The 21219-nt window shown below is 42.4% G+C and overlaps 2 protein-coding genes across 3 annotated transcripts in view; both read right to left on the bottom strand.

The window, feature by feature from the left end:
* Positions 1–2700, bottom strand: part of LOC102399541 (coiled-coil domain-containing protein 162) — a 54736-nt gene extending 52036 nt beyond the window's left edge. The window contains exons 1-2 of the mRNA XM_045161988.1: positions 2668–2700; positions 520–615 (exon numbers count right to left, since the gene is read on the bottom strand). Coding sequence (XP_045017923.1) covers positions 520–525 — 6 coding nt within the window. The 5' untranslated portion in view covers positions 526–615; positions 2668–2700. The remainder of the gene's footprint in view (positions 1–519; positions 616–2667) is intronic.
* The window catches only part of LOC123464615, a 57535-nt gene continuing 39005 nt past the window's right edge, over positions 2690–21219 (bottom strand). Inside the window, exons 14-16 of one of the 2 annotated variants that reach the window (XM_045161966.1) lie at positions 19357–19474; positions 10740–10878; positions 2690–2822 (exon numbers count right to left, since the gene is read on the bottom strand). In XM_045161966.1, coding sequence (XP_045017901.1) covers positions 10849–10878; positions 19357–19474 — 148 coding nt within the window. In that variant the 3' untranslated portion in view covers positions 2690–2822; positions 10740–10848. Of the gene's footprint in view, positions 2823–10739; positions 10879–19356; positions 19475–21219 lie in introns of those variants that run through there. The other variant, XM_045161967.1, reaches the window with a different exon arrangement.

Raw genomic sequence — 21219 nt, 5'->3', positions numbered from 1 at the left:
GTATCATTGATTTTCATGTTGTTGATAATACTTTTAAAAGTATTTTCTATTTTAAAAAATGAAAATACAATAATACCTGCTTGAACAATCAGAGGGAAACATACATTTGAAAGAAATTCTCCCTCTGGGTTCTGCTTAAGGAGTTCTGTTTCTACCACTGTAGGTGGGTCACGAGTCACACATCTCTGAACTGCCAGTCTGGGAGTTACTCTAAGAGGCCCAGAGAGTGACCGGAAATGGATGACCACTCCCCGAGATCATTATTAGCCAGGAGAATTTCAGCTGATTCAAGTCTGATTCCAGCTGCAAACATGATTTTCTTCTGTCATAAGAACACATGATTCACCCCGCAGTACTGGGTTTATAGCTTCATAATCAAACAAACACCTTGCTTATCTCATATTAATAAATTATTCACCACTGGCTAGAGTATGAAGGATTAGACCTACGGATGCAGTGACATCTGCTCTGCAGTCTGTATTCAGTTCTGTCTGTGACAAGCAGGAAGAACAATCTTACCTGCATGTGATATTCTAGAGTATCTGGGCTGCTACTTGTAACTGGAAATGGTCCTCCATCTCCCAGAAACGCTCTCCAAGGGAACAGCACAAATGCCTAAAAGAACCAAATAATAAATATAATAATGCTGCATAATAATGTCCACAAGTAATAGGCATTTGTATATGAATAAGATGTCTTCATCTGTACACTAAAACATTATGGGATTACTTCTCTATTATATAGAAATAGTTCTTGATGAATAGTCTCTGATGATGCAGAGGAGAGAGTAATAATCTTGTTTTTTAAACTGATTTTTCAGAAAGCAACTAAACATAGAAAGGTATTAAAGTTTCAGTGTAAATAGTCAGCAATAGTGTTTGGAAGTCCCAGAATAGTATAAAACCAATGATACATGTTTATAATCAACAAAAGTAAACTTACTCAATTTTTTTCAGTATTACAAATCTTAAATATTTGTGCTTTATCACCACTGTGCTCCAATTCTAGGCAACAACTCAAAACCAATGCTATGACATGACACATGGGCCTCCATCTTTTCCACATCACTGTTCAACAGCCAAGGCATCCCTACTCCCTGGGGCATGACATGCAGCCCAGGATAGAGTGGGCCTGTCCATCTGATCCCATTCTACAGTTTCAGAGCTGGTGCTGGCTTCAGACAATTCTCAAAGTTGGAGTTGATGCAGATGGCAGGCAGCCAGGACACCTGCAACTACTTAATGCCAGGCAATGCCCAAAGGCAACAGGAGCAGGCCCAGTAGTCACAATCCAACCCTGTCTTCAGGTCTTCATGAGGGTCAAGGCTTGGGCCAAGAGTCATTGTCTTATAGCTAGGGAAGGTAGAAGTGTGAGACTTACATGGGATTGATGCTGGCATTACTTGCCTTAGCTTTGTAACATGAAAACATTAAGTTGGAGGTTTTGGAGTCAAAAGATATGGGCTTGTGAGGTGATTTTAAAGATATGTCCACAGGGACTTCCCTGGAGGCCCAGTGGTTAAGACTCTGAGTTTCCACTGCAGAGGGCGTGGGTTTGATCCCTGGTTAGAGGACTAAGATCCTGAATAACATGGCAAAAAAAAAAAAAAAAAAAAAAAATGTGTCCACAAATTCTTTGATTCTGTTTTCACTAAGAGGTGGAGCACCTTGACCTTGACCACAGCTTCATGAGAGATTGTGAGCCGGAACTACCCAAATAAACTGAGCCCGGACTCATGAACCTCAGAAACTATATGAGATAATGAATGTCTATTGTGTTCAGTCAGTTCAGTTCAGTCGCTCAGTCGTGTCTGACTCTTTGTGACCCCATGAATCACAGCATGCCAGGCCTCCCTGTCCATCACCAACTCCCGGAGTTCACTCAGACTCACGTCCATCAAGTCAGTGATGCCATCCAGCCATCTCATCCTCTGTCGACCCCCTCTCCTCCTGCCCCCAATCCCTCCCAGCATCAGAGTCTTTTCCAATAAGTCAACTCTTCGCATGAGGTGGCCAAAGTACTGGAGTTTCAGCTTTAGCATCATTCCTTCCAAAGAAATCCCAGAGCTGATCTCCTTCAGAATGGACTGCTTGGATCTCCTTGCAGTCCAAGGGACTCTCAAGAGTCTTCTCCAACACCACAGTTCAGAAGCATCAAATATGCTATATTTGGGGGTAATTTGCTCTGAAGCCATAAAAAGCTAATACAGTTTGTGACCTAGTGTTGCCAGGAGTGCATAGCAGTCTGATCTCTTTAGTTGTAGCAGGTGGGTAATAGAGTTGGTGCCTAGCAGCAACAATAGTTGCCAGGATTACATTTGATAACACATATTGTTATTGGGCTGTTCAAAACTCAGCTGCTGACCTACTTTATGTATCATAATTGCTATCATTATTATTTATTACATGAAAGAGATCAGGTGTTGGTTTTGCTACCAGCTGTGAGCAGATAAGCTGTTATCCCAATTAGCCTGTTAAGCGGTTTGGAGACAGAGCTCCTGACTAGAAATAACAGCAAGCTACAGGGGCCCTCTCTACTGTATGAGTGAAGGGGAGCTTACCAAGGCCAATGGGTACTTCAGCATGAAGAGCCTCCTATGCACAATGCACATTTTATTACAAAATGTGCTCTCAACACATCTCAGTACAAAAATAGCTCTCAACACACCTGGAGGCTCTGTGGATCCAGTGGTTGTGGTAGGCTGAGCTGGGAAGTAAAAAATGCTCTTCACTGGAGAGTTGCTCAGTGATGGCAACCCATGGTACATGCCGTCTGTGACAGACTGGTAGGCAGAAGCATTTCTAGCTGCCAAAAATGTTCGTCTACCAAAACAGGAAAGCAATCTCATTAAAAGCAGTTACTCAAGTTCCTAAAGCTCAAAACTCTCTTCAAGCCAATTTGCAGCAAGATAACATTTGGAGATGTCAACAGGTTTCTTCTTTGGCAGCATCGCCCCTCATTCATTTTTCTTTACCACTGCCCTTCACTCTCACAATTCACAGCTCTCAAGGGAAGGATAGTTATCCTCTAGACCAGTGCTATCTAACAGGATAAGTTGAGGGGATCCAAAAGGTCCCCAGGACAAAAGGATCTTTTACCTAAATCTTCCATAGACTTGGATCAAGTCATGCATAAACAGACATCAAAAAAAAGATTAGCAATGATTGAGGGAGATGTTATCACCGATGGGAGTGAGGCAGTCTCTCAGAGATTAGCAGATAATCAAGTGTTGAGGAAAGACCTGGGGAGTGCCTAAGACCCCACAAGGCAGTGTCCAAGTGGGGTGCTGAGCAGCAGGCCAACCAGAAGATATCTGGTGTTGAATAGAGATGGGTGAGGTACCACTCCTCATCAACTGCTAGGATGACTTATAAGCACCTCAGAACTTAGATCACCTCTGAGAAGCATAAAGGAGGAGAAGGTGTGGTATAAGGCCTAAGATCCATTATTAGTGCTGCCTTGACATCTGGTAAAACTGGGAGGGCCTTGAATATCCTAACTACAAGTTTCCCTCCCTATGGAGGGAAGGTCCCCTAGTCAAACATAGGGACCTATGTTTATTTACTTTCCTTATCACAGGGACCATGTATAATTCCTGCTTATCCAGCCACAAGCAGTGGTTTCCAGTTCCCTTCCAGACCACAGAATTATTCGAATGAACCAAGCACATCCTCCTATGTGCCTCCAATAGGCACCACATCCTTTTGATACTCAAAGCCTGCCTCTCAAGCCCCTAGCTGTTCATTCTGTTCACAAGTACAAATCTTCTGTGGCCTTGAAGATTCTGTTCTGTTCCAAGGGGAACAGAATATGCAATGTTCTGTTCCCCTTGGCCATGAGTATATGTAACTAGTAAACTGCTGTTGATCTCATTTGTCCAGTATTTAAAGTTATGTGTTTGGTCATCTCCATAACCTTGGAGCAGAATCCTTCCCTCACCAACAAGGTGAAAAGAAGGCATTTAAAACAAAGGTAAAGGGGGATAATCTTGAAGTAATTGATTTTATATCTCAAATTCACCACTTTAAATTCTAAATATGGCTGAATGACATGGAATTGAAGAAAGAAGTAGGGGCTTATGAACTTAAGTTCAAAGACAGATAAAGGGAGCTCTATATTTGCATATCAAACCATTGCACTAGTGCAAAACCATATCACCCTTTTCACATCTTTGTGAGAATTAACAAAAGATAGTTGCATACAGTTATATACCGAGACACTGAATAAAAACATTGATTTATCCTCGTAGTTCAAGGATGGAACTTGGAATTGCTCATGCTCAATGGATATGACCATTTTCTCCTATTTCTCATATTGTTCATATGCTTTCTCATGATTCTCAATGGGCCCTGCCAAGGGACCCATGATTCACTCAACACTCATGTGACAGTGATGTATCAAGCATCTACCATGTAGAGGATACTGTGTCAGGAACTGAGATGCAAAGATGCTGCTGCTGCTAAGTCGCCACAGTCGTGTCCGACTCTGTGCGACCCCGTAGACAGCAGCACACCTGGCTCCCCACCATCCCTGGGATTCTCCAGGCAAGAACACTGGAGTGGGTTGCCATTTCCTTACTGCAGACAAAAAATGCTGCCTGCCGTACCAGTTAACAAAGAATGCTGCCTGCCACCAACCCATCAGCGAATGCAGCTGCCTTCCAGTGGTGCGCTCTGAGGGGAATTCAGGATAAAAAAACAGGATACTGGGTCTAGAGAAGATGCATAGCTAAGAAATAATTTTAATGAGTCAGAGTCTTACATCTTCCCACACATAGAAAAGCACTAAAATCATTAACTTGTGATGTCTGTCTTTTGTGATTAGCAGTAATTCTTTGATGTTTGATCACATGAGTTTTTGTTATTGCTGTTGTTTGGCCCAAACTCCTCTATATCCTAGCTCCTCCCTTACTTCTTCAGATTAGATACTTAGCTATCTGACACATTGTCTCCCAGGCTATAGTCTTCAGTAAGGTTCCAGAATAAAATATTTACAACTTCTAAGCTGTGCCTTTTTCTTTAGTCAGTGGCGCTAAAAAGCAGAGTATTCTAATGGAAACATTTCTTTTTGGTCCAAAATCAGAGCACAGAAGCCCAATATCCCAATAAACCTCTCCCTGGTTGACTCCTTCAGTGTCACTCCTGTGCTTCTCTCCTACCAATCTCCACAATTATCTCTCTCTCTCAGCCTCTGGGCCCAGCTTTGTTCACATCTTATTGTTTAAACCTTGACTGTATTGCTCATATTTTAAAATTCTTTTTTTGTTTATTATGATGTTTTAACATCTTTAAAAAACAACAACAAAAAAACCCTGCTGGCTGGGGAGAGACTGTTCCTTCCTCTGTAGCCAATTCTTAAAGACAACTGAAGGCCTAGCATACTTTTGATACCCAAACAAACCAGTCTGAACCACACCTCCTCTGATCCCTGCAACCCAGGAGGCAATATTCCTCTCTTTTAATCATCCTAGGGCTAATTAACAAGCAACTAGAAACCAACATGGGAGAAGGCAATGGCACCCCACTCCAGTACTCTTGCCTGGAAAATCCCATGGACAGAGGAGCCTGGTGGGCTGCAGTCCATGGGGTCACTAAGAGTCGGACACGACTGAGCGACTTCATTTTCACTTTTTCACTTTCATGCATTGGAGAAGGAAATGGCAACCCACTCCAGTGTTCTTGCCTGGAGAATCCCAGGGACGGGGGAGCCTGGTGGGCTGACATCTATGGGGTCACACAGAGTTGGACACGACTGAAGTGACTTAGCAGCAGCAGAGACCAACGTGGGCTTCCCTGGTGGCTCAGACAGTAAAGAAACTGATGCAATGTGGGAGACCTGGGTTTGATCCCTGGGTTAGGGAAATTCCCCTGGAGGAGGGCATGGCAACCCACTCCATTATTCTTGCCTTGAGAATTCCAAGGACAGAGGAGCCTGGCAGGCTATAGTCCATGGGGTTGCAAAGAGTTGGACAAGACTGAGCTATTAAGAATAGAACAGAGACCAACCCTACAGCCCAAAGCCTGTTGGAATTATGCCAACCAGCAGATCTTAAAATGTTCCCCTGTTCTGCCTTGCCTTTCCAGGCCATGGCCTAAGCACTCTCTTTGCTCCTGACCCACGGCCCTGTGCGACATGGCGTGATGGATGTGTCTAGGAACCGAATATAATTTTATTTCCCTGAGTCTCTCCTGTATCTCCTCCTGTGATTGCACTAGATTGATTATCACATAAAAGAACACAGAACAATGACTTGTTCTTTTATCTTGCTAAGTTTGTGCAGAGTTTTAAACTAAGGGCCACAAACAAGCACAATTCTTGGGAGAGTTTTAGAGCCCCAAACACATACTAGGTCTATTAATTTATACATACTTGGAGGCTATTAAAAAATCACACAGTTCAGATGTAAATATGACTGCTACTCTAAGTGACAGAATCATAGCATATGATACACTGTCTGGAGAGACCAGAGTCAGTCAGATTCGAGGCGTCACCACTGATCAAATCGTTGGTTATCCTATTCCCACTTTCTTAGTTCTTCAGTCAAGATCACTGTCCTTGATAGGTTCCCACCTCCCCTTTATCAACAGAACTGTTTATTAGGAAGCTGAACAAAATCATGCCATATAAATAAAGGAGTTTCAAGATGATACCTAACATTTTTAGCACTATATCCTCTTTTATTTTCTTCCTCTCCATGGACCCCATATTTTGAAAGTTTTTTTTTTTTTTTAAACCAAATTAAGCATTCTCCTGTTTTTAAGTCAAAACCACATAAGCACCTAGCCTAAGCTCTGAGCTGCAGGAAGAGATAAAGAAATACGATATAAAGGAAAGAAGAGGGTTTTGGCGTCTGACAAGCTGTGTTAATGTAAGGTCTGCTTCAACAAGCCTGTGACCCTGGGGCAGTCACGCAACCTCTCTATCCCCTCATCTGTAAAGATGGGAGTGTAACTGCTGTCTCACGGAGTTGGCACAAGGTAAGAGTTCAACCAAAGCACGTTTCCTCTCCTCCTTATCTTACTCATTCTTATGATTCCAGTTTAAAAAAGAAAGAAATGTGACATTTTCTTTACTGCAAAACTTTTGGACAAATATGTCTTTTTCTTCATGCCTTTAGAAATACCGAAAACAGCTTACAGTGATAGCTCACTCAGACCCTCAGTTGGTAAACGCTGGCCTGCACCTTCTGCTGGGGTAGCTCGAATCAGTGCAGCTTGCCAGCAGCACTCAAGATAGAGGGAAACCCATAGGAATGAAAGGTCAGTTTGTTGCTTGTGCCAGTGGTACACCTGCAACTGCCAGCTCCTAATAAAGTCAGATCTTCCCAGAAGCCCACTAAAATACAAATAGAGACGCCTCACATTCTCCGAACGGTTTTGCCACACTCCAGTTGCCTTACTGTCAACAAGCAGTCAAGGGCTTCCTAGAATGCCAGTCATCTTGTGTGTGAGTTACCCATAGTGTGATCCCAGGTAAACTGGCTCTAGCCACAGGGAGCAGGGAATTCATGGAGCATGTGCTACGTTTTTTCCTGGATGCAAGGATATATAAAAGAAAACAAAACCCAAAAAACAGCTGCAAAGTAGACCTGAGGAGGCCAGGAAAAAGTTGTGGCTCTTCACTTCTCAGACGCTGGAGACCAGGACAACATGAGGGCTTCTGTGTATCTCCCAGAAATCCCCAAATAACTCTGAAACACACTTTAATATCTGTGTGTTCAGAGACACTTAAACTAGATGAACATAAAAATAAATTGAAAAATGAAGAGAAAACCAACACAGATTCAACGACTAAAAGAATTGGTGTTGCTTCTTCAGAGATCCCTTGATGTACTCCTAAATAAGGCTTATGGCAGGAAGTCAAGGCACCTTTGATTTATTTCCTCAAACTCCTCCTTTTTACAGTAATCACTCTGAACATCAATAACACATTGAGATTAGTGGCATTTTTCAAGGCATATGTTTTATTCCTATAGAGTTCCTCTGAGGAACTTTCTTTTTTTTCTTCTTTCTTTCCATTCTTGAATTTCAAAGGAATTCAATCCTTTAAATCAGGGAGTGGCAAACTCTTTCTTAAAGGGTTGGATAGTAAATATTTTCAACTTCATGAAGCATATGATCTCCACTGCAACTATTCAACTCTGTGGTTGTAATGTGAGAGCAGCCAGAGGTTATCCATAAATGAATAGGCAGGGCTGTCTTCCCAAAAAAAATCCTCCATTTCTGGACACTGAAACTTGAATTCCTCAGAATTTTCTTGTGTCACAAAATACTACTCTTGAATTCCCCCCGCCTCAACCACTTAAACACCAGCCTTAGCCTGCAGGCCTTACAAAATCAAGCAGGGGCCTATGATTCCTAACTTAAACAGATGATATTGATTAAAATCACTGTACCACACAAGCATTTATCTTTAGCACAAATGATTAATTCACCTGAAATTAAACATAAACTCAATTCTCAGGCATTTCTTGCATTGGCTAATAAATAACTCTTACAGGTGGTGGACATGCCCAGAGGTGAATGGCAGGCCTTAGGCAATGTGATTCTGACACCATTAGAGGACACACCAATTTGCATTAGGTTCTTGCCTGAGCTTGTCAACAGAGGCAGAGAGAAACTTTTGTGTTTAGAAACATGTATCCTTCTGGCAACTTAAGCTGGTCTGTGCCACAGTGAAGCAGGTGCCAGGTAAGGAGGACTCCATGGGGCCACTGTCCTGAGCTATATCCTGCCTCTCCTCCCCTGGTCTATGAAGTATGCTGCTTTCATTTCAGGTGAGAATTCCTTCTTTTCAAAGTCTGGAGAAGGCTTCAGTTTATGTAAGAAAAAAGTTTCCTGGAATAAAAGTCATATTTACCCAGAGTTGGCAAGCTCTGGGAAGGGCAAGGGAACTTCCCCAAGCTTTCTGTCTCTTTTGGTTATCTAAGGACTTATTGCTAGCAGGTTCAGCACAAAGTATTAATAAAATCCTCAAGTAGAATGACATTGATCTTTTACTTCTCTTTTTTTCCTGCCTCCTGTCGTCTCTTCAGAGTTTCCCTTTCCATCCATCCTGCTGCTGTCTGGCATCCATCCTAGTTCTCAGGCTTTGGAGTCAAATGCACCTAGGATCTAATCCTGGTCTGCTGCTTACTAGCTGTGTGACTCCAAACACACACATAACCTAAAGGGCTCTGAAGAAAAAAAGGGCTGGAGGAAATGCTGTAAATGAAGGACTCCTGGTTCCTTCTGAGGTCCTCTGAAAAACATACTGACTATTCAATACTGAAACCAGACATAGGACGCATGACCCTCCATTCCTGCAGACCGAGTATGCCAGGGCAGAGAAAGCCCCAAAAAGCAATTCCTAGGGGAAGCAGAACGGTTTCCCTGGGAGAACAGGAGCAAGATGAACTCCATGGAGCTGGAATTCCAAAAGAATTTCCGAGGTATAGTCCTATTTCTTCAGTCTATGTAAATTCCTTGCAAATTCTGACTTGAGATTTCAGGCAATGGCACCCCACTCCAGTACTCTTGCCTGGAAAATCCCATGGACAGAGGAGCCTGGTGGGCTGCAGTCCATGGGGTCGCTAAGAGTTGGACATGACTGAATGACTTCACTTTCACTTTTCACTTTCATGCATTGGAGAAGGAAATGGCAACCCACTCCAGTGTTCTTGCCTGGAGAATCCCAGGGACGGGGGAGCCTGGTGGGCTGCCGTCTATGGGGTCGCACAGAGTTGGACACGACTGAAGCGACTTAGCAGCAGCAGCAGCAGCAGGGCTAATGAATGGCCATCCTGACAATTAGTCAGATCCTTATATCCTACCTGCTTGACAAAGCTATAGCTCCCAAAGCAACCTGTCAATAAAAAACCCAAACAAACAAAAAAACAAAGAGCCTGATTTTTTTTTGTCCTGCTGAATTTGCATTCTAAATCCAGCGTCCTCTGATGCTCAGAGTAAAGAAAAAGCAGAGTAGAAAGAGAAAACATTAGGTAAGTACAAACTCCACATTTCTATTCTCTGTGGACACTCATGCCAAACGGTTGGAAATGATTATAATCCACAGATAAGAGTACTGCCCTCCAAGGTCCCCCTCAGTTCCCCTAAATACTCACACTGGGAATTTATCAAATGAAGTTAATTTTGACAATTTAACAATAAGCAGGGACTCTCAGGTCTATCTAACCTCTTTTCTTCCCATATACAACTTATTATTTATACAGGAAACATTGTGATTCTTAATTCAAATTAGTTTTTTCATCAATCATGACTCTTTAACCAAACAAACATTCTTTTTGATGCAGAGTATTTAATACCTACAAGGCTAGAGGTAAATTAAGTTACTTATAAATTTAACTCAGGTAGTCAATTTTGTTGGTTTCAGATATGCAGTGAAAATTCTGTTCTTCTGAAAGGTAATTAAGGGCTGAAAAAAATAAAACTTGGTAGGAAGAATAATCTTCAGCAGTATAAAAAATATGATTCCCCATAAAATAGTCTGTTATGCAAACTAACTACATTGGAATCACATTTAACAAAATCAAGAATATTATTATCTAACAAGAACACAGTCCACCTGGACAGCCTTTGCAGCAGAACACATTTGGTAGCCGCAGTGCTCTGGATCAGGCTGTGCCCTTGACTATTTTAAGCTCATTATCTACTCATGCCAAGGGTGGCCTCCCTCCATGAGCACTCAGAAACACCTGCCCCACAGAATTTACTAGACAGGAATAGCCCTCCAGCCCTTACCGGATGAGGTACCTCACTGCAGCGTCAAACTGCAGAAACATAACTTCCCTTTGGAGGAGAAGGACCTGGGACACCAGAGTGGGGTCTTGGGGGCTCTGGAGGCTGTCAATCATTTTCTGCAGCTCTTGAAGTCCAGATCCTAGAAGAGAGATGACATTTTAAGTCAAACAGATTGAAATACAGGCTACCCCAGCTACCCTGTGAACCATCATTTCACCTCCAAAGCTAACTTTTTAACTAAATCGAATTCTGTTTGTTTGTTTGTGAGTATACTAATTAAACATTTTGCAAGATCAGCAAAGCCTTATGTTTCAGAACCCAAGGCCTGATTTATCTTTTCTTCCTTCCTTCCTTCCTTCTTCCCTCCCTCAGGAATATAGTAACTTGTATTGCTTTTCAGCAGAATAAGAACATACTGCTAAAAGTAAGTTTCAAAGTATACAAGGCTATAGACTCTAAATAGATTGAAAAAGAGAAATTACAAGGAATGGGAAAGGTATAGGTCTCAGTAAATCTATTAGGGGCTTGAAATTATTATAAACCAGCAGCCATTTCTTACAGCCCTACCATTCAAATCAACACTGGCATAGACTCATCCTGTCGATGGCTCATGGATTAATGAAGACTCAAGACCATCCAAGGAGGCAAAAATATGTATACATATATGTATACAGAAACATACATCCTTCTAGGAGATTCACATCATTTCAGGAGTAGATGTGAGAGATCCTAAATAGGCTTATTTCTTGGACCCTTATCCTAAAGGATTTATATGTGTTTTGGATGGAAATTTAAGCTAGGGGCCTTTTACTGGTTTGAGGAACCTGGCCTGGGTCTAGATGGCTGTACTAGCAACTCTATTATTGGCTCAGGAAATGAGCCACTCAGAATGGGAAAGCACAGAAAAAAAAAAATCATGGTCCTTAGGGAGCACTGGTGGGGTGGGTGGGTGGGCCCTTTTTCCAGGTCTACAGAATGTTGGCTGATGTGAAATGCTCATCAGCTCCCTGTGGAGAGAGTAATAGCTTTCTACTTGAGAGGACATCCCTGCTATGCAAAGAGAAGCAATGTGGAAACTGATCATCATCCCTGATTGTAGCCCAAGGCAGAAGTGAGATGGGAGACCTATGAAGCATTTCCAAAGTTACACTGTATAAACAACTCACTCAGACTTGCGCAGTCTTGTGCCCTAACTGGCCTGGTACTGGAACTCTTTCTATGTTTCTGGCATGGAAGGCAGGGGACTGAGAACTGGGAGGCTGTCCACGAGAGCCTGATCAGGGCAGAACCAGGTCTGAGAATGGTTGCCAACATGTACTTGCAATATGGGCTCTTGGTTTTAGAAAAGGATGTGAAGTAGCTCAGTCGTGTCTGACTCTTTGCAACCCCATGGACTGTAGCCTACCAGGCTCCTCCCTCCATGGGATTCTCCAGGCAAGAATACTGGAGTGGGTTGCCATTTCCTTCTCCAGGGGATCTTCCCGACCCAGGGAACGAACCTGGGTCTCCCACATTGCAGGCAGATGCTTTAACCTCTGAGCCACGAGGGAAGCTCATCCTTAGAAAAGGATGAGCAGTCTAGATTTCATACCCATTTGACATTTTACACATAACAGAAGAATGTTTTGGGGGTATTTTTTCAACCACAAAGGAATTGGGGTCAATCATTAGACTTTTTATGAATCCTTTATAAATCTGATGGTCATATTGGGCTGAGAAGAAACTTCCACCAGAAGAGGAATCACAGCAAATTGTACAAGAACTCAAAGAATTTTGTGGTTGATGGGAGGAGGGATAGTTGGTGAGCCTTATTTGTTCAAGGTCTAGTGTGCTTGGTCTACAAGCAATACACTCTGTCAGGCTATGCAGTAACCAGGAGAAAAAGTTTATAATCCCCTGCAATGACAATTAAAAAAGAATATAAAGTTGCACATACCCTGTGATTAAAGCTCTGTAAAATGTATTTGAGCAAGGGTTAGAAGGAAGTAAAGTAAAATTATTTCACTTGTTAGAATAGTTGGATTATGCGTGATTTTTCTCATTATTTCCATTATTGTTTATAAAATTCTGTGTGTGCACTTTTACACGGTCACTTCCCAGCAAAACTGTTATGTGCTGGCAGGTGGCATTATCATTAAAATACAGGTACTGAGGAGGGCCTACCTTCTCTTAGTTACACACTGATAATACTCCTCATTTGGGCCTTTTTCTGTGGGGTCGCACTGCTCAGAGGGAGCAGGGATGGTGGGCACGGGCAGGGAAGAAAGCCTGTCTGTGAGTATGGGGCAGGTGGTTGCATGTGGTCATGGAGGAGGACGGTGGTGGGGGAAGGAGGAGACTCTCCACTAGGAAACAAATGAGCCTTTTCTTGTGCCTTTCCACAGGAGGGTTCTGTGTGGGAAATCAGAAAGAGAAGAATCACAGTGGCCCAGCCTCTATGTGAATACTCAAAGCCAGTACCTTTTGTTCCTGAAACCCTAAGTTCAGTGTGTAGTGTCTGGGTTTCTTTGGTCTCCTAATCCTTTACAAGGAAATCACAATGTAAACTCCCACATTCTGATTACATCCTCTGCTTCATACTGACTCCAAAGGGAGTTGCTGGCCTTCAGGGAAGGAGAGAATTTTGCAGGGTCCAAGGAACTAGTCCACAGTGTCTAAGAGCTGCTCCCTCTGTCAAGTGGGAGGACCCCAGCGGAAATTTGAAGTGTTTCTTTAAAAAAAATTTTTTTAAGTGCATAAGTCTACCTATGTCCTTTTATCTAACTCCAAATAATTCTGAAACAGCTAAAGGGAGTTGGGTGGGTATATGAACAGATTCATCTCATCTTTTCACCTTAGTTCTCCTTGCCTCCTCTGGGAAACAGGCCAGGAACTAAGCAGCCTAGCCTTTAAAAAAGATGATTATCTTACAGTGGAATTTTTTTTAGTTCAGTTTGCTCTTTATCTATTTTCAGCAAAGCAAAGTATGTAAAACTTTGTACATTCTCCCTGGAGCACAAATATTTTTACTGGCAACATGACAACATGTAGGTCTCTAATTGCACACCTCAGAAAGCCTGGACCCCCAGATATTTCAATGGTTTTCAGTTCATAAGCATATAAATAGTAAGAAACCAATTGCCTTCCTCCTCAGTTCTAGGTCCTCAACAACTGGGCCTTATTTCCTACTGTCCCTCAGTGTCACACTGGTGGGGTCATCCTTCTGGACTGGCCACTTGTAGCCCTGCCTGTTTCCTTCGCCAGCATCCTCTTTTTGTCCTCCTCCAGGACAAGCCCTCCTATTTTTTCTCCATTGATTCAAGTGGGGGTAGGTCCCCCCAGATCATCTTCCCTGTGGGCTTCTCCCCTCCCAGCTGCTACAGAGCTTCCTATGCAGGGACTTCTGGAAACACAGCTCTGGTTCTTCCTCATCTCCATATAATACCTGTCTCCCCTTCTCGAGGTGGGGGGGTGGCATTTTTCCTGGCCTATCTTCCTTTCTTCTTTTCCTCAACTAACATCCAGCTCTACTGAGAGCATTTTAGTTTATTTTCTGAGTAAACCCCTTTTACAACAGTCCCCAGATTAGCAAAAGGAAAGGAGCTAAGAGTGCTTTGGAACTTCTGTAATTTTTTGATGCTTATTGAAGAATTGCTAGTAGGCCTGCAGTAATTCTGAGCTTTCTCTGCTGGGGCAGCACCAACCCCATTCCTTCATGCTCCTCTCCTCAGATATAGGCATCAATCTTCTTCCTAGAACAAGTCAGAATCTCCCACAAACACTTCCTTGACGCACTGGCCAGAGAGGAATAGATTCAAATTATATCACATTTGTTTTAAGATCACTTAGATTTAAATAGGCATGTTACCTCATTGTTTTGGCTCTTACACTTTAAAATCCTTGGCTACTATGGTATAATATATTGCTATCAATTAATTAATATTTACATGACTAATGACATAATTTGGATGAGAGTCAAATTATTATAATAGTAAGATTAGTTTCACTGCTTTTGATAAACCCAGTTTACTAAGCATCTCAGTGTCTTTATCTCATGTGTTTATCTGAGAAATCGTGCTGAGTTGGAGTTCCTGGATTAGCAATGGGCAGATAAAACTAAAGCCTCAACTATTCTTACTACAGGACTACCAACCGGGTCTTGTTAGCTACCTAAGGGCTGTCTGCAAGGCTCTGACCTTTCAGGAAGGCCAGGAGGGGAAAGGGAATGAAAGTAAACTAGTATTTAAAGGGTACTTGTACATCCTTCTAAACTTTTTACAGATTCGAATCCACAGAAAGCTGAGTGCCGAAGAATTGATGCTTTTGAACTGTGGTGTTGGAGAAGACTCTTGAGAGTCCCTTGGACTGCAAGGAGATCCAACCAGTCCATTCTGAAGGAGATCAGCCCTGGGATTTCTTTGGAAGGAATGATGCTAAAGCTGAAACTCCAGTAAACACCTCACTTGGCCACCTCATGCGAAGAGTTGACTCATTGGAAAAGACTCTGATGCTGGGAGGGATTGGGGGTGGGAGGAGAAGGGGACGACAGAGGATGAGATGGCTGGATGGCATCACATGGACATGAGTCTGAGTGAACTCCGGGAGTTGGTAATGGACAGGGAGGCCTGGCATGCTGCGATTCATGGGGTCGCAAAGAGTCGGACATGACTGAGTGACTGAACTGAACTGAATCCACAGAACAACCTTCTAAGACAGTTATCATCACCCTTATTCTACAGATGACAACAGAGACCCAGAGAGTAAAGAGCCCAGCTTCCAGTAATCCAAGTGACAAAGGCAGGGCAAAACCCCAGCCCAATTCTGACTTGGCATACTTGGTGGTTTAGCCAACAAATGTGGAATCAATCAGTTTGGAGAGAGTATATGATGGGACTTTCCCTTTGCCATTTTGTCATTTATGAGGAAATATTTTAGTCTTGTCTTTCTGAGCATTCTTGGTAGCTCAGACGGTAATGTGTCTGCCTGCAATGGGGGAGATCTGGGTTTGATCCCTGGGTCAGGAAGATCCCCTGGAGAAGGAAATGGCAACCCACTCCAGTACTCTTGCCTGGAAAATCCCATGGATGGAGGAGCCTGGTAGGCTACAGTCCATGGGATCACAAAGAGTCGGATGCGACTGAGCGACTTCTCTCTCTCTCTTTCTGAGCATTAAGGGCTTCACAGTAATTAATTAGATGGGGGAAATCCTTCCACAGTGTATACTGTATATGTATATCAAATATTATATTGTTCACTCAAATTTTATTCTTCAACTATGCCTCAATAAAGCTTAAAAAAAAAAAAAGCATGTCATGGAATTTCAACTGAATATTGAAGGCAATTTTAATCACCTTTAATCACTTACCAATACCCTCAGTTCCTCCCCAGTCACCTCTCAGAGGGTTAGGACTCAGAGGAAATTCAAAACATGCTGGACAATTTCCAAGTTTAGCAAAACTGAAAAGGTAGGCCACAATGTCATGAAGAGGGGCTATCAGCTGCAGAGTTAGCTTTAAGGCTCTAAAAGCTACCTGTGAGTAAAATCAATACAAAGAAATAATTTTCAAGAAATTTCTAAAGGAACACAAAAATATATGAGCATTGATTAGGGACAATATATTTAAGAATTTTTAAATAAACATTTTCACAGAATAATACATAATAATAGCTACAAGATAGTAACTGAAAAAATGAACAACAAGCTTTTCATGAACTCAGGTTATATATGTCTTTTGACAAGGTAACTTCTTCTGGGGAATTAAAACAATGTGTTTCTCTTTCTTTAAAGCCATTGGTGGCCAAAAACACATCAAAATATGATTGTATTACCAATGATCAACAAATTACAAAGTTCACAAATAAATTCCTAGCAGGGATTCATATTCAGACAACATTGCCCTAAGGGCTGTTATTTCTTCCTACCTGTAAGGAAAACATAACTACTTATCAACATAGTTTAAACACAAGACTAAAAAACAAACAATGGATCTTAAATATCAACATTCAGCAAAGGAAAAGAGAAAATTTTTGACTTAACTGCAGAAAGTAGCAGTTTTATATTTTTTAAAAGCCCTAAAAAAATGCTCATGGTGAATAAATGAAGTAAAGGGTAGTTCTATTTCTAATTTCTTGAGGAACCTCCACACTGTTTTCCATCATGGCTGCACCAATCATCATTCCTGCTAACAGTGTGCAAATGTTTCCTTTTCTCCGCAACCTCACCAACAGTTGTTCTCTTGTCTTTTTTAATAACAGCCATCCTAACAGGTGTGAGGTGATATCTCATCAGTTTTGATTTGCATTTCCCTGTCGGAGAAGGCAATGGCACCCCACTCCAGTACTCTTGCCTGGGAAATCCCATGGACAGAGGAGCCTGGTGGGCTGCAGTCCATGGGGTCGCGAAGAGTCGGACACGACTGAGCGACTTCACTTTCACTTTTCACTTTCACGCATTGGAGAAGGAAATGGCAACCCACTCCAGTGTTCTTGCCTGGAGAATCCCAGGGATGGCGGAGCCTGGTGGGCTGCCGTCTATGGGGTCGCAGAGTCGGACATGACTGATGCAACGCAGCAGCAGCAGCAGCAGATGGTTAGTGATGTTGAACACCTTTTCATTTATGTGTTGGTCATTGGTATGTCTCCTTTGGAAAAATGTCTATTCAGGTCCTTTGACCATTTTAAAATCAGATTATAGGTTTAAAATTTTTTTGTTTTGTTTTGTTCTTGCTTTTGCTATTGAATAATATGAGTTCCTTACATATTTTAGGTATATATAGTTTGCAAATATTTTCTCTCATTATGTAGGTTGCCTTCTCCTTCCATTGATTTGTTCCTTTGCCAGCAGAGGTTTTTTAGTTTGATATTATCTCACTTGTTTATTTTTGCTCCTGTTACCTATGCTTTTGTTGTTGTTTCCAAAAAAAATCATTGCCAAGACTGGTGTCAAAGAGTTTTTTTCCTGGTTTTCCTCTAAGATTTTATAGTTTCCAGTCTTAACAGCTGTCTTTAATCCACCTGAAGTTAATTTTTGTGATTGGTGTAAGACAGGGATCTAGTTTCATTCTGTTGCATGTAAGATTATAATATATGATCCAGCAAACCCACTTCTCTTCTGGGGATATATCAAAAGAAATAAATCAATATATTAAGGAGATTATCTGCACTTCCATGTAGCATTACTCACAATAGCCAAGATATGGAAACAACCTAAGTGTCCAGTGTATGGATAAGTGGATAAAGAAAATGTCACACACACAACCATACACACACACAGGAATATTATTCAGACATAAAAAAGAACTGCCATTTACAACCATGGGTAAACTTGAATGACATATGCTAAGTGAACTAAGCCACAGAGAAAGACACACTATGATCTCACTCATATGTGGCATCTAAAAATGAAGGTCAAAAGTACAGAAAAGTGGTTACCAGGGGAAGGGGGAAATGGTGCAATGTGGTCAAGAGGTACAAACTTTATTTATAAGATAAATAAGTTCTGAGGATCTAATGTACAGCATGGTGACTATAGTTATTAACACTGTATTGTATACTTGAAATTTTGTTAGCGTTGGATAAGCATTCTCACCTCCAAAAAACAAAAAAAGTAACTATGTGAGGTGATGAATGTATTAACTGTGGTAATCATTTTATAATGTATATCAAATCATCATGCTGTACAATTTAAATATATACAATTTTATTTGTTAATTACACCTCAATAAGTATTAGTTGGTAGAAGGAAATGGCAACCCATTCCAGTATTCTTGCCTAGAGAATCCAGTGGACAGAGCCTGATGGGCTGCTGTCCATAGGGTCGCACAGAGTCAGACACAATTGAAGCAACTTAGCAGCAGAAGCAACAAGTATCTGTTGCTCAGTCATGTCTGACTCTGCAACCCCGTGGACTGTATATAGCCCGCCAGGCTCCTCTGTCCATGGAATTCTCCAGGCAAGAATACTGGAGTGGCTTGCCATTCCCTTCTCCAGGGCATCTTCATGACCCAGGGACTGAACCAGGATCTCCTGGATTTCAGGCAGATTCCTTACCATCTGAGCCACCAGGGAAGCCCCACACCTCAAAAAAGTTGGGGGGGTGGAAAGGGTGAGAAACCTAGATTGCTAAACAGGTTTTCACTTACAAAGAAAAATCAGAATGTTCCCAAATTGCCATTTTCAACACTGCATTTTATTTAGTTAATACTTGAATGCACTACGTATTTCGGTATCTATTCTTTTTAATGGTTAACCTTTATCAGTAAATGAGGTACTTAGAGGAACTCCTGAAAAAACAGAAACCAGCTAATTACTGTGATTAAGTGCAATCTCAACCTCTCTTCAGCTTCAGCACATTAGGGTGGGGTTTTCTTGGAGCTGGGGAGGAAATTAAGGATTAATAAGGAGTCTCAGAAGCTCCATTAGTGTTTAGTAATGACCACGGAGAAGCAGAACTATGAAATAACGAGGCACAAGAGAAATTATAATAAAGCAAGCAAAATATGAGAAGCTGAGAGATTTCAGTTATTAAATGTTCCTGGGAAAAAAACACAACAAGAGATATTCTCTGAAACTGACATGTTTAACTGTGGGACATAAAAACAGCCAGTTTCCATTCTGGCACACATAAAAAAATACAAACCTTTTCAGGCAGAGTTTTGAACATAACCAGCACTTCAGAAGGATGGGGTATGAACCATAAGTCGAGGAAGACTTTCCCATCAGCAGACAGCAAACGCCGTGGCCGGGGCTGAAAACTCCTGCGGTAATGAGAAGAGAGATCCAGTAGTACAGCGTTTCTCTCTCTAAAAGGGGCTCCCGGTGTGAACTATTTATACCTCCGCCCTCCAGCCGCAGCGCCAGAGCCCGCATTGCGGTGACACACACATCGAATGTCTAAGCCCGAGGGCAGCAGGACTCCATTTCAGGCAGCTCGCAAGGGGACACAGTTATAAATAACTCACCGGGAGAAGAGCAGTTGGGCTGGTTTTAGCCTCAGCTGTGTTGGGAAGAAGGCGTGGGCACAGACACAGGGAAAGGTGTGATAAGAAAGGAAGCAGAGAGGGCATGAATGGACAGGGAGGCCTGGCGTGCTGCGATTCATGGGGTCGCAAAGAGCCGGACACGACTGAGCGACTGAACTGAAGGAGGCAACAGACAGAACAGGCCAGAAAGCAGGACTCCATCTTGGGCTGGACTATGGACTCTGATCTATATGCCCAGTATCTATGGAAACCACATACCAACTGGAAAACCAGACCCCTGGATGGAAGAGCCCCAGGGCTCATACCTAGACTCTCCGTACCCTAAAAGAATACCCTAATTATCTGTGTAACCAAATAGAATCATGAATTCTATTATGCTTATTGGGGTATGAGCACAGGCCTATTGATAATTGTCCACTGTTAACTACCTAGGCCTAAGGCATATGAATCATGGGTTATCTTTGACTGTATCTTTCTTTTCCTTTGTTCAGACTAGTTTCAGGGAATTTAGGGAGGTGGGTTTGGGCACGTACACCTAGGGGTATATAAGGTTTTCACAAAAACTGGTTGGGGTCCTAGGCTAAGAGGAGACTCTGCCTTGGGCCAGCCAGTGTAATAAACTGCACTCCACTATCTGCATTGTCCTTCTGAGTGAGTTTGTTTCCCAGAACGTGTGGCCACAACACTGACACCATACTGGGGGTGATAATTTTCTCACTTAATTCTTATGACAAACTTGGGACATTCCTATGCTGTTCCTGGTTCACAGAGGAGAAAATGGAGGCCCTATCAGGTTAGAGGATGAGATGGTTGGATGGCATCACCGACTCAATGGACATGAGTTTGAGTAAACTCCTGGAGTTGGTGATGGACAGGGAGGCCTGGCATGCCGCAGTCCATGGGGTCACAAAAAGTTGGACACGACTGAGCGACTGTACTGACTGACTGACTGACCGACCAGGTTACAAAGATCTTGCCTAACCAACTCGTAAAAGAAGAAGTTGAGATTTAAGCACAGATTTGTCCAGTTCTAGAATTCAGGCTCCAGAGACCAGCCTCTGTTTTCCTTCCTTCCCTGCCAGATTCCTGTCAAGTTCTCCAGACTCAGGCCCTCTTTTCCTTCCTCCTTCCTATATTGTGCTAAGTCACTTCAGTTGTGTCAGACTCTTTGAGACCCCATGGACTGTAGCCTGCCAGGCTCCAGTGTCCATGGGATTCTCCAGGCAAGAATGCTGGAGTGGGTTGCCATGCCCTCTTCCAGGGGATCTTCCCAACCCAGGGATCAAACCCACATCTCTTAAGTCTCCTGCATTGGTAAGAGGGTTCTTTACCACTAGCTGCCACCTGGGAAGCCCCTCTTCAGATATTGGGTTGGCCAAAAAGTTGTTTCAGGTTTACCCATAAGATGTTACAAAAACTTAATTGAAGTTTTTGGCCAACTCAATACTTTATCATTTCTTAGGCACCAGTATAGCAGTTTTTTGGTTACAAACATAATTCATATATGTCTGGTTTAAGGA

This window comes from Bubalus bubalis, chromosome 10 (assembly GCF_019923935.1).
Source record: "Bubalus bubalis isolate 160015118507 breed Murrah chromosome 10, NDDB_SH_1, whole genome shotgun sequence".
NCBI lineage: Eukaryota > Metazoa > Chordata > Mammalia > Artiodactyla > Bovidae > Bubalus > Bubalus bubalis.
The sequence above is the reverse complement of the archived record's forward strand: the minus strand, read 5'-3'. Positions and strand labels throughout refer to the sequence as shown.